We start from the raw sequence: 13854 nt of genomic DNA, 5'->3' as shown, positions 1-13854 counted from the left end.
AGGCAAGATTTCACGGTAATAAATAGAACGTTTACCTGTAAGTGGTCGTTGTCTCGCCATCTCCTGGTATTACGGAGTTTTGAACTACCGAAAGCCCCGAAATAAATTCTCTTTATTGTCCATGAAAGACATATGGTGATGTAACGGTAATTAAAAGAATAGATTACTGACACTCTCTAATTACCATGTATATTAGCCTACAATCGTTATCCGAGCCAAATAGCATTTTTAGAAAATTAAATCATTCTTTTCAAGGAATACTACATTTCTGTAAAAACTATTAGGAATAAAAAAAATGTAAAATGTTAATTAAAATATTAATTCAGATTTTTTTATTTTAATAAGCTACAAGATTATATTAATCACATGAAAGAAAAGTATAAAAAAATGCATTTTCTATTTTCTATCACTTTTATATTTTTTCATTTAGCTATATATCTTAGCTATAAATTAAAAACAATTTGTGTACTAACTTTGTGTAAATTAAGAAAGATTATTTTTATTATTATTTTTTTTTAAATACCGGATTAAGCAGAATTAATTCAACAAAGCTAAAATATTTATTTGTAGTTACAAAAAATTTTTAATTTCCCTTTAGTATCTAGAAAAAAATGAACTAAACATCATTACAAAAAGTCAATCAATCTTCTTTATTTAATATAATTCAAATACTTTAAAAATGCGACCATATGACTGTAAGAATTTTATACGATACAAAGTGTCCTGCCGCGTGTACAAGTTATTATAACATTGGTGTTCGCGAAACTTTGGTCACCGCACGAATTGGCTTTCGTTCGTGGGAAGTCGTTTAAGAACAAATAAACGTCAGAAAGTGTAAGACCTGATATTAAGGTCGTAATAAAACATCCACATAACATTGCAGAGTAGATGACATAGTTTTAAACATCGATCTGGCGCCGACGTTCTTGGATATTGCTGGCGTCGAAACGCCACCACAGATGGATGGTCGTTCTTTCAAGAAACTCTTTCTTAAGTAAGTACGTTGGCAATTTTTCAAGATTTATTTAAGATGTTCTTTTTAAATTTTTTAGCTTATTACTTTTTTATGTTATATTTTTTATATTTTTAAAAAACTAAAAATATTAGAAAGAAAAATGTTTAATAAAACTTAAATTTGAAAAATTTAAAAGAATAATTTTATTTTCGATATATAATAATTCATTGATCTTAATTGTTTATATAATGCATTGTATGTCAAACGCTTATCTCCGACGATATTCGCGATGTAATAATTTTCAATGGACTTAACATTTTAAATGTTCAACTTTAATGTGGGCCACGTAATTAAATTTCACTCCATAGCGAGTTAAAAAAATCTATTTTATCTCTTATAATTTCATTATGATCTATTAGAACTTTTTGATTTAATTAATCAAAATTGCGTTATTAAAGAGTGTATTTTTTGCTGCATTACTTTTTATAAATTTAACTCTGTAGCAAGTGAAAATGTCCATTTTGTATGTAACTCCATTAAATTATTTTAATTATAATTCCGTTAGATGCAAAGTGTAATATTTTTAACTTTATGTCGATCCTACTTATGTCGAGCAATTCTCGTTTGTGAGTAAAGGCCGTTGTTACAATAGCAAGCACGGCAGAAGGTCTAAGTTCAAGTGGCCAGACACATTCCTGATCGAGTCCTCTGGTCGCCGTGAGACTCCGGAATCTATCGCTGAATCAAAAGCGCGAGAAGCTAAGAGGCAAAATGCTACACAGGGTAAGCAGCCAACGAGTTCGACGCCGGAAGAGGACGATGATACCCCTGATACGGATGCGGATATTGAAACGGAACATCGATTTACAGAAAGTGACATCGGAAGTGACCAAGATATTTCAGACGATGAAGATTTTGAAGATTCGATTATCGACGAAACAAGTGAGTTATTCGCTGTTATAATTTGACATTTGTTTATTCCTCGGAAATATTTTCGCACCATGCAGATTATATAAATATTTTTGTACAAGGGAATGTTCTAAACGAACCGATATGACCAAGGTTTGAAGAATTATATATGTATGCAAATAGTCAATATTCAATTACAAAGTTATTACATATATTCGACGAATTATTGGAATTTATGAGATGATGAGATTGTACAGATTTATGTGATTCATTGTGAATTATTCCTATATACAATCTATTAATGGAAATCAGTCATTAGTGGTTGATTTCGAAAGCATTTTATTCCTCTTCCTTTTATTATTCGAAAAATTATATCAGAATGTGCTAACTATATATATATATATATTAATAAATGTTTTAATCCATTCATTCCTATTCAAATGTAAAAAGCGCAAGATAAAATCGCGATATTTTGCTTGAATATTGAGTCATTGATATTAATTATTTTAATGCATTATATCAGGTGCATATTTTAACGATATTTGCAATGTAATAATTTTCAATAGAGCTTAACATTCTTTAAAGTCTTTAATACGAGTCATGTAATTGGATTTCAGTCCATAGCATCAGGTAATAAATTGATTTAATAAAAACTTGAATAGATCCTTTGATTGAACTTGAGAGCAAATGCTCCAAACGCATAGCAGTTGCATATAAGATTTACCGTTACAGCCAGCTGCTGTATATTGTGTATTACGTATACAAGCGTGAAAGAACAAGTTTTTTTCCCTGATATGCATTAGCATAAATACCCGGTTCCTGGGATTGACAGGACATCTTTCGTCTTCTTATACATCTTTCGAGATTATTGAGCACTTTGTCACGAGGATATTTTCGGCGATCGAAAAAAAGTGCGAATATAAAAGCGATGTAAATACATGTATTTGTATCTCACGTTCTTCCAACGTTTTTTCGAACTTACGTAAAGAATATAACTCCAGCACGTGTTGAGTTATCGCGACGAAAAAGTAGTCTTATAAGCATTGTTTTTTAAGGGATTCTTACGTGGAACCATGTGACGTTCAAATTCTAATCCTACTTTATTGCCTTCCATGAACGGTACATATATCGGTTTATTTTTTCACTCAAGAATTGCTCGACATAAAGCTTCGACGAAACTAGTTCCGTTCTATTAATGCATTTAATTTTAGAATTGTCTATGATTGAACTTGAAAATTTTCATGTTGAGTTATATGTTTTCTATATCAAACAAATATCTTATAATTAAATATTCATTTCATCTTGAGACCACTTTGGTCTTTTTTCTCTAAAGCAATATGACAATCATGCATTAAAAATGAAAATTTCAAGGAATTGTTTAAAAAAAGAATCGTATGCATTTTTTATGATAATCTTTCTATTTTTCTATCAGAATTAATTTTATAAAAATTATCTTGTACATTTTTTTTTGCTGTGAGAATTATCTTTTCAAATGCCTTTTAAAATCAAATTCGCGGACACATGCATGTCGACGAGAGAAATTAATTAGAGGAAAAGATCTTTCCTTGCAAAATTACGTATTTTGTACGCGTATTCTTCCAGGCGCGGATCCGCATCTCGACAATAGGGTGCATGCTATGCATACGTCCTTCGCGACGAAACACGAACGTCTCGCGGCGGAGTGCTCGCGACCGGAAACGCAGGCCGATTGTCTTCCGGGACAGAAGTGGCGATGCGAGAGAGACGGGCACCGATGGCGACGACACAAGTGTAGATACGCGGTGCCAATACCACAAAAGGTGTCCAAGAAGTGTGCTTGTTTCACACCTCACGGGGTGGTTTACACGAGGCTCGAATCCAACGATTACGACGGCCAGAGATACAGTCCCCCTAGAGATCGTCGACCTGTGGATCTTTACAGTGACACGACGGGATATTTCAACAAACGAGGTGAATGTCTTTAGCTAATAATCTCATGTTTATATATTTTATCGATAAAAAATAAAGGAATTAGTAAAGTATAGTTCACCAACAAATGTAAAATTTTTAATTTTCTGTTTTATTCTTAATATTCTAAAAAAAATATATCAAATTATTATAATAAATGTTATAAAATTATCATAAATCGTAAAATAATTTAACATAGGCAAGCGAGAAGTGTTGGATGAGGAATTCGATTATTTCAATTTGGAAGACGAACGGGATAGACGTGCAATTGACGAAGAAGATGATGAAAACTTTCTCCAGGAGCTAGATATGTTGGACCAGGAGGTGAAGGAAGCATATGAGACTGCACGATCTAGGTATGAAAATGATCATCAGATATCATGATGTTGTGGTAAGCTTATTATGAAATACCATAGATGACATATGTATTTCAGAAACAATGGAATAAGATTCATGGACGTTTACGATGAAAGCAACGGGCAAGATAAACCTGCCGTCGATTACTTGGATTACGGCTATACTATAAATGACTTCGATCTCACCTTGGATAAGGTCATTAAAGGTCGACTAAATGTGGACGACGTGGTAAAAAGACACCGGAGAGTACGGAGAAATGTTATGAAGAAGGATCCTATAGAGCACGTCACAAAGATCATGAAGAGCATAGAAGAAGAATTAGACGATTTAAAGGTAAGATTCGCCAAAGTATCTCAACTCTCAGTGCAGTTACTTTGCGTATCATCGCAATAATGTATAAAAAACCGATTTGCAATTTTTATCAATAGCAAACTCAAGTTCGTCATTCATCCGAGATAGAAAAGACGCTATCGCCAAAATGTCTAGTTTTACCGGAAGGAGGCGTAAATTGTACCGAAGCTGTATACCAGGATCCTAACGAATGGCGAATTTCGAGGCGGGAGATCGACCAGCAAATCCGAGAGATGCGGATGCAGTTGGAAACCTTGAAAGTAAATTGTATTAAAAATTAATTCGCATTCAGTCAAGTTTCACGATAACGATAACAAACATGTTCGCAGGAGATTCGCCGGCACTTGATGATCAAACGACCGCAGTTCGCAGACAATGAAGAGAAACTCGCCGACGCGGAAGAAACTCTTGATTCACGTAAGACTTATCATCAGCTGCCAAAGGATCACGCGAGTCGTCATCATAAAAAACATGATAAAACTGCTCACACTACCGTGAATCGTGACGCGACTACAGAATCCACGAAGATCGGTACAACTCTCAGTAACGAGAAAATGTCGACGGTGGAAGAGAACCTCGATAAAGACAGTACTTCTTTTGAGACTTTTACTGCCGAAACCATTGAAACGTCAACGATGATTTTAACGACGGTTAAGCCGAAGAAAATGCCCCGTCGCCAGAAAATTAAGGAAACAAATAGAACGGAAATCGAAGAGGATAAGCCGCAGAGGCGCAGGAAAGTACATCATCATCGTAAAAACAACACGTTCCTTACCAATAGTGTTCACGACGATGTGCCTCGTGTAAATACAACCGACACCAGCGATGTATTATCGTCTACAATTCGAGATTCGACTAGCGAGAGATACGGTCGACAAAAATCCACGACTGTTCCTACTACAATTACGGAAACAAGTACAGCGAGGCAAGAATTTATCGATGTAGTCAGGACCAGTAGCGACTTCATTCAAGATCATACTACGGAATCAATCGCGGTTACTGAATTAGGGACCACTATAACAACTTCGACACACACGACAGAGAACGTGCCAAGAACAAGCGCGACAATCAGTAAAAATTCAAGTCCTAATCGATCTCGAAATACACTCCTGACAGTATCGGCAACTACGCCGTTGCCGAGGAAGTTTTCTAAGACACAGAGGAACAGGACGTTGGGAAATCTTGGACCAGCGAGAATAGATGTTACCATTCTCGAAGCTCCTGATAGGAAACATAAACAGGGTAACGTTGAGTAAAATATTTACGATTCCGATCGGTGCTCCGATTTCTATCCTCAAACCGGTTTTCATGATATGATATTTATTATAGGTATAACGACACTATCTAATAACGGCCGTTTATCGCCGATAATGAACAATCCATTAGAAGCTCGACACAAGTGCTACTGTGCACCAGATACGAAGAAAGATGAAAAGGAACTGGCTAGAGAGGAGAGACGCAGATTGAAGGAGGAGCGTTTAAAGAAGAAGGAACGAAAGCTCAGGAAGAAAGCTAAGCTGGAGAAGGAATGTCTGACAGAAAGAATGAACTGTTTCGAGCACGATAACGATCACTGGCGTACCGCGCCTCTGTGGAACGCGGGACCATTCTGCTTTTGCATGAACGCCAATAATAACACGTATTCCTGCATACGCACAATCAATGTGACGCACAATTTCCTTTACTGCGAATTCACGACGGGATTCGTGACGTATTATAATTTAAGGATCGGTAAGTATACGCGAAAGAAATCTTAAGAAACGAAATCTCAAGGAAAAGACAACTGATAGATATCTTAATTTCTGTCAGATCCATTTGAACAGCGGAATAGACAGAAGTCTTTGACGGTTTCTGAAAAATCATATCTACACGATCAATTGGAGCATTTGAAGGGATGTAAAGGTACATGGGATTGTACAGTCGGCAGTGCTAGAGAAGCCATGCCACAATTACAGCAACATCAACGATATATCTCGAAGAGAAAATATAGCGATGCGTTCGGTACGTTTCGCAAAAATATAAGTAAACATTTATATATATCATACATGTTTAGAATATAAAATATAATAATTTTATAAATTTTAACAGAAGATATATTTGTACCTTCGGCGTTGCAAATTATACGTGAAAGCGAACTCGGCGGCCCATCAAATAAAAGACGGAAGAAGTTACAAAAGCAAGTATCTATAGAGATATCATTCTAAATTTTTTACAACAGATTAATTAAAATATATGAATATTTAATATGTAATATGTAATATTGTTTTTAAATTTTAGTTGGAATAGGCGCAGTAGAAGCTGGCAAAGTAACTGGCGACATCATCAAGATACATTGAATCCCCGACGTCATAGTAATAGACATCAATATTAATCAATACTTTTTTTTTATATACGCTTTAACAACCGCGTGAAAAATGCCTTAGGTATATATTGATTTCGCGATGCATTTAGTAGCCTAATTTATTTAATGATAAATAACAAAGATACCATGGTGATATTTAAATTAATAATCTTTTGATCCTGTATATTAGATGTTCATCATCCACATCATGTAATTTTCAATGTAATATTTTGTGGCAACTATTAAATTTAGCTATAGGAATTTTACGTGCACTACATGTGGAGCGCACATTTAAATTTATCGATATGCGAAATAAGTTTTATATTATTGGGATTACAATTAAAAATATAAGATATAAGATGATTATAAGAAATTATTTGCTCTTTTTAAAAGTTTTTTGAAAATAATTAGTAAATAGAAATATGAGGAAAAACTTATGTCGAAATTTTCGAGATATGCATGACACGTATGTAATTGGATTTTTTCGTAAATTAGTTATATAATATTATTAGGTTTCTTAGTATAAACGTATTGACATAAACTAATGTCAAAATATCTTTTGGCTGAAAATTTTTTTATTATGACAAACTACTGGAATCAGCTGTGTAATAGAAGACTGTGAATGCACAACGAAAAAAAGTAACTCAATCTTCCCTTGCCAATTGTGGTCTTTCTGCGAATATTATTATTTGCATAATAATCGGAAAGAAATGTTTATCAAATGCTGCCAATTTAATTTTTAACTCTCCTATTGCCTTCATATAAAATATGAAAATACAGATGCTCTTATAATGCACTGCCAAAAAAGTTTACCAATTATTGATATCCATTATATATCTTGATATTAATTCTAGAACAAGGATGATAAATTTAAACTTTTTGTGGAATTTTTTCAAGATTACATGGAAATTGTAAATATTATTGTATGTAATTACAGAATTTTTAATTGGAATCTTGTTTTAATATTATGATATATTTTATATCATAATATAATTGTCATCATTTAATGTTACTTTAATGAATGCACAGCTGTTTTAGTAGCAGAATAAATAATTATTAGCAATGTATAATGTTAGGGAAAGTAGAATGCTGACATATATATTTAAAAAAAGTTATCAGGTAACAATTACTGAAAGAGAAGAAATAAAGATACATGTGTATTTTAACATATATATTTATCTGCTTAAAAAGCATAATTATAAGTTTTCTGTAATTTATGTTTTTATATTCCACAAGCTTCTTGATATAACTATGCACTATTTTATGAAAATTTAGTTTATTGTTTAATTGTTAGATATAACTCTAACAATAAAATAGATATATATTATAATGCTGTGTAAAGACTCTGTAGTAACAGCAATTAATCTTTTATAATCAGCATTCTATCTTTCCTAGCAAAACTCTCTGTATCGTATATTAAACTGTTGTTCACCTATTTTTCATTGAAACAAATATAATAGGAGGTAACTATGTATTCAAATCATCTACATATTAAAAGATAAACATTTTTGTCCATGTGATATAAAATATTACATTTTCTCTCTTTAATTATAAGGAGAGAAAGGACAAATTAAACTAAAATGATTATTTAGTTACCACAAAAACTCAATCATATATACATGTGTATGTATATAGACAATGAAAAGTAGACAAATAATTTATACATTTAATTGAAATTGTAGGATGTTGAACAAATTCATGGAAGAAATAATTCGACAAATATTTTTTTGAATTTTGTATACATTAAATTCTGTAATAAAATGTTACTTTTCAGAAAATTAACTTACACTTTTTTTTTAATGAACATATAATATTTTCTCCCTTTCTATACAATATTGTCCTTTCACTAAATTATATAAAAAATAAGAAAATTATGAATCATTTAAGTTAAATCATTAAGTAAATCATAAGTCAAGGGGCTCATCTAATTCATCATAAGTTTCAAAAATGTCAGCAGCATTGGTATGATCTCCATCAGTATTATCTTGCATATCGCATTTATCAATATTGGAATTACAATTCAAACTCGTAGAAAGTAATTCTTTTGTTTCATTGTCAACATTTTCACTTTCAGAATCAGTATCATTTAAATATTTCTCAAAACTTAATAAATCCTTATTTATATTACGTGGGAATTCTTTACCTGGTATTATTTCGTTGGCTTCCTTATCAAAAATAACATTTTCTACACCTTCCAAATTTTCCATCTCTGATGATTCCAAATATTTTGTCCATTTGTTCTCTGGAGCATTGTCACTGTCCGATTCTTGAGGAATGCTTGCAAATGTGTCACAAGCATCATTAATGTCATCTTGCTCAGAAGACATAAAGAATGTATCATTTGCTTTCTTAGCATTCAATTGTTGGACATGAAGACGACAATCTCGTCCAGATCCTTGAAAATATATCTAGAAATGCAAATAATGAAATTTAATCAGAAAATATAGAAAGTTATAGCAAGTGTCATAATTATCACCATAGTTACAATTGTTGATAATTTTTTAAGTAAGTACCTGCTGTATAGATTGTTTTGCATTACACACCTTGCAGTGCCACTTAGGAGCTTTTTTAACTATATGTACCTATAAAAATACAAAAGTAAGATATAGGATAAAGTACAAATATAAGATATAGAATAAAGTACAAGTTATAACAAATGTTAATATTAACAACTACTTGTCCACTTTATGCTTACTTGGTACATTTTGCAGGAATAACAACATAAAACATTCATTTCTTGCGGCATTGTTAAAAGTCAGACAGGACACAGGACCAACGAACAAACTCCGAATTCCGAATTGATAATCTTGGATCTAGCAGACTTCGCGCGATAACCGTATAAAATTCCGGCTTCAAAGATACCAACATTGAAAAATGAATTCTCGATTCAATCGAAAAATCACCAAAGAATTTGCAACAAAGAGAAGCCTGAGAGACGACACAGCCCGGTTTTACGTAATCTCTCAAAGCGAAACGCCCTCTGTGGACATAAAAACGTGGACGTTGAACTACATAGCCAAAGTCCACGAATGTTCTCAATGGATAACGCATAATGTGCACAGTTTTGGTTGCGATCCGTGCTATGTCCACAAAATTTATTAACACATTTTGCTTATTCACTTTCATCTAAAAATAATTATTATTTCTCCACAATGGCAATAATTTACTTATAATATCAAATAACCAAGTAAATATTGTCAATATTCTAATTTTGCAAAATAATATCTTGATTTTTTGTAATTCTTTTACTTTTATTAAACGCTATTTTTACATTCTACGTTTTACAAATTAAAACTTATTTTATATGAAAAAAAAATTTTTTTTCAACAATTTAATAATTTAGAGTATTATATTGTTCTACAAATACAATAATAAACTTTTAGATATCGATAGATTCAATTAAATGGAATAAAAATCATAAATATATATATATATATATATATATATATATATATAAATGTAAACATACAAAGTTTTTTAATTAGAGAAAAAGAAACTTTATTAATTACTGTTAATTAATGCCGATTATGCAACTGATTCATACGCGATTAATAATATGTGTCTTTTAATATCCTCGAAAGTTCAATTTTTATTAATAAAATATTTTACATAGATATCGGCAACGTACTTCACGAGCGGTAATGTATTTTAAAACGCTCGAAAATTAGCTTCTGAATGATTAGGAAAACATGTTTCGCAAAGAAGTAATCGCTCTTCCCGCGGACTGTAGCAATAGCTCTTTGCGAAATATATTCTCCTAGTAACTCAGAATAAAAATTTCCGAGCGTTTTAAGATATATTACTGCTCGTGAAGTACATTGTCGATATTTGTGTAAAATATTTTATTAATAAAAATTGAACTTTCGAGGATATTAAAAGACACATATTACTAATCGCGTACGATTATGTCAATTACATAATCGGCATTAATTAACAATAATTAACAAAGTGTCTTTTCCCGAAATTAGTGTATCAAACATATTCTGTTGTTAAAATAAACCAAATAAGTGTATTAAACGTGTTAAACTGATGAATAATATTATAATAATAAAATAAAATAAAATAAAATAAAATTATTAATATGTATTTATATTGTAACGAAACCACCCCGCGCCCTCATTACCCGGCCAACACCCGCCGGAAGCTGCCGTCCGGCGAACACCAGCCGGACAATGGGCAGAGACGCAGAGCGCCCATTTTTAATCATATCTAAATGCTCTACGAGCCTCGAGCAACGACTAAGTCCTTTCCGCTTCCGGCCATCTTATCGGCCACCCGACGAACCGACGAAACCGCGCCAACCGCGATCCACCCGCGAATCGATACGCGCCGGCATAGATCGATCGCTCGGAGCGTCCTGCCCACCGAAGTCGCGCAACCCCGCGACACCGATGGCCGTCAGCCCGCCACGCTAACGAACCACAATCAGCGATACACACACACCCACACGCACACCAACACACACGACACTTGTAGTATGTCATAGGCATTTATAATAAATTAATTTAATACAAGAACTACCGCCCTTGTCTCGAAACCAACCCTGTGATCCCGGCTGCCCGCTATCCGCGCTCGCAAGAACGCGTTACAATATTATGTTATATTTTAACATAAAAATAAATGCAAATTTCATAGTTTGACACAGCTTTTTTGTAAAAATATAACAAGAATAGAATATTAATGTAACATATTAATAGTCACTCTTATATTATAAAATAAATTCAACATTTCTGTAAATTTTAACAGATAAATTCTGTCACTAATAATTCGAAACATATTTATAATGTAAAATTAAATTAAAAATAAGTGCATATTGTGTTATTTACACATTTTTTTTTATGAGAATGCATATTAACCTCTGTCGGCAGATCATTAAAGATTTGTATCTTTAAAACTATTTAAACTCATATATACGTATATATAATTGAAATAAATATTTAACGTATATCTTATATAAAATTAGAATAAATATCATATTTTTATTATAAAAATATTACTCCTTTTCCTTCAAGTATTATATACAAATAGATAATAAATAATCTATAACTGACAATAAATAATCTATTTTAACAAAAGATTCAAAATAATGGAGTAAAAATTTAACATAAAATTTTATCTTAAAATATAATACGTACAAAAAGAACGTATAAAAAGAAATTTTTTTATAATTTAAAATTGACCCAGAGTACGGCATACATGCATTCCGCCGTCCGAGAGTTGAAGCAACGAATTTATCTACACTCTACATCTTTATCTACAAGTCTATTAATCTACAAATCTCTACACAAATCCGTTGCTTTAAAATATAATAAAAGCTTTTTATCACTCACCGACACTGATGTGCAACAGCGGAGTTGTTGATATTGAATCTATACGTTGTCTGTAACATACAAATATAAAATATAAATTATAACAGCGCTTAAAATAATTAATATTCAAGAATTTATTATTATACTTAATAAATTTATATTCGATGCGTACAATAATTAGCAGATATATAAATATCGAATAATTATTAAATTAAAAAAAGGAACTATTTTTTAAATAAATAAAAAAACTTTTATAAGATTTATGTAAAAGTCTTTATCTCTGAGTTTCTCTTGTTGAAATCAATCAACTAAATAAACTGAATTAAATCATATACGTGATTTATAATAATTAATCTACAAATAATAATATACAAATTATATTTACCCTGGGGTTGCTCCGCCGATGCAGGATGCCTCTCCTAGGCCTCCTCCCCCTCTCAGATTGTAAGGGACGTCAGGAACTATTGTTTTATACGCGCGATATACTTTTTTTAATTTGCTGAAACGGCACAAAAATAAAATCGCGCTATATTTTAAACTGTACACAACTTAAAACGCGCGATAGTTTGGACGGCACTCCCGCACTTTTACGCGCGATACTTTGACGGCACTCCCGAATTTCCGAACGATCGAAAATTACATTTCATCACATGCGAGAATCATACTTGGAGTCGACAGGTCAGGCACGATCAAACTCTAAGCAAGAGTTAAGTCCGAAGCGGAAGAAGATGAAAGATCGACAGAATCCCAGTTAGTCGGCATTAAATACGATCCCCGATAACAATTTCGTGATCGAAATCAAAATATTATACGAAAACATGACCGCGATCGCGACGAAGCTGAGACGAATGTCAAAGCAGTAGCGCCCTATATGTCACCATGGTCGAATGTTATTATTTTATTTCGGAATCATTTTTGACGTATGTTTATATTTATCGCGTAATATTATCGTATTATTATTACGTATTATCATCGCATAAACCGTATACGGCGCGCTCGACCTCGAGGTGACCGAACGCGAGGCGCACGTGCCGGCACCGGCGCCGACATCGGAGTAAAAACACGTGCGCACACTACGACGGCCGGAGTAAGAATGAATGACTCATGGCTGTCACTAGTCACGTACGCCGTACGCGCCGGGCTCCCCTCTTTTACTATGGAATGCGTGACGTCAAAGACAAGGTCGAGTATGCTCATTCTCTCTCTCTCTTTCTCCTCGCGCCAGACAATAACAAATACGCACTATACTACGTGATATAATTTAACGCGTTGAAATATGTACAATCAAATGATTCTAAAATACATATAAAATTCCTTAACTAAAATAATATTATTATTCGATTTAATGCGATATATTTAAAATACATGAAACGCGATTACGAAATTTGTAAAATACTTCAACGAAAGCAATCTTATGATTTACTGTATGACTATTATAACTACACGATTTATTTATTATATTCGTTAAAAATTATATCAATGATGTGTGTGTGTGTGTGTGTGTGTGTGTGTGTGTGTGTGTGTGTGTGTGTGTAAACAATTATTGGTAAAAGCGATAGAAATTTATATTATAGATACACACACATATATTTATAGACGTATAATAATTAAATATAAATTAATAATGCAAAATATGTACAAATTTACTGCCTGTATTTATTACATTTACTAAATATGTATAACTC

General features: G+C 32.5%; 2 protein-coding genes across 4 annotated transcripts in view; one reads left to right on the top strand and one right to left on the bottom strand.

Annotated features, from left to right (window-relative positions):
* Sulf1 (Extracellular sulfatase Sulf1) overlaps positions 1-8572 on the top strand; it is a 73631-nt gene extending 65059 nt beyond the window's left edge. Inside the window, exons 7-17 of the mRNA XM_072895047.1 lie at positions 884-994; positions 1608-1897; positions 3467-3814; positions 4011-4167; positions 4246-4501; positions 4597-4779; positions 4849-5761; positions 5849-6250; positions 6329-6520; positions 6608-6695; positions 6797-8572. Coding sequence (XP_072751148.1) covers positions 884-994; positions 1608-1897; positions 3467-3814; positions 4011-4167; positions 4246-4501; positions 4597-4779; positions 4849-5761; positions 5849-6250; positions 6329-6520; positions 6608-6695; positions 6797-6890 — 3034 coding nt within the window. The 3' untranslated portion in view covers positions 6891-8572. The remainder of the gene's footprint in view (positions 1-883; positions 995-1607; positions 1898-3466; positions 3815-4010; positions 4168-4245; positions 4502-4596; positions 4780-4848; positions 5762-5848; positions 6251-6328; positions 6521-6607; positions 6696-6796) is intronic.
* The window catches only part of LOC140667280 (MRN complex-interacting protein), a 79354-nt gene extending 69340 nt beyond the window's left edge, over positions 1-10014 (bottom strand). Inside the window, exons 1-3 of one of the 3 annotated variants that reach the window (XM_072895054.1) lie at positions 9556-10014; positions 9374-9442; positions 9004-9268 (exon numbers count right to left, since the gene is read on the bottom strand). In XM_072895054.1, the coding sequence (XP_072751155.1) occupies positions 9004-9268; positions 9374-9442; positions 9556-9606 (385 nt within the window). In that variant the 5' untranslated portion in view covers positions 9607-10014. Of the gene's footprint in view, positions 1-8682; positions 9269-9373; positions 9443-9555 lie in introns of those variants that run through there. The other 2 variants (XM_072895053.1, XM_072895052.1) reach the window with 2 other exon arrangements.
* Between the last annotated feature and the right edge of the window lie 3840 nt (positions 10015-13854).

The sequence above is a fragment of the Anoplolepis gracilipes genome, chromosome 6 (genome assembly GCF_047496725.1).
Source record: "Anoplolepis gracilipes chromosome 6, ASM4749672v1, whole genome shotgun sequence".
NCBI lineage: Eukaryota > Metazoa > Arthropoda > Insecta > Hymenoptera > Formicidae > Anoplolepis > Anoplolepis gracilipes.
Note: the sequence above shows the minus strand (reverse complement) of the source record. Positions and strands in the feature narration are given on the sequence as shown.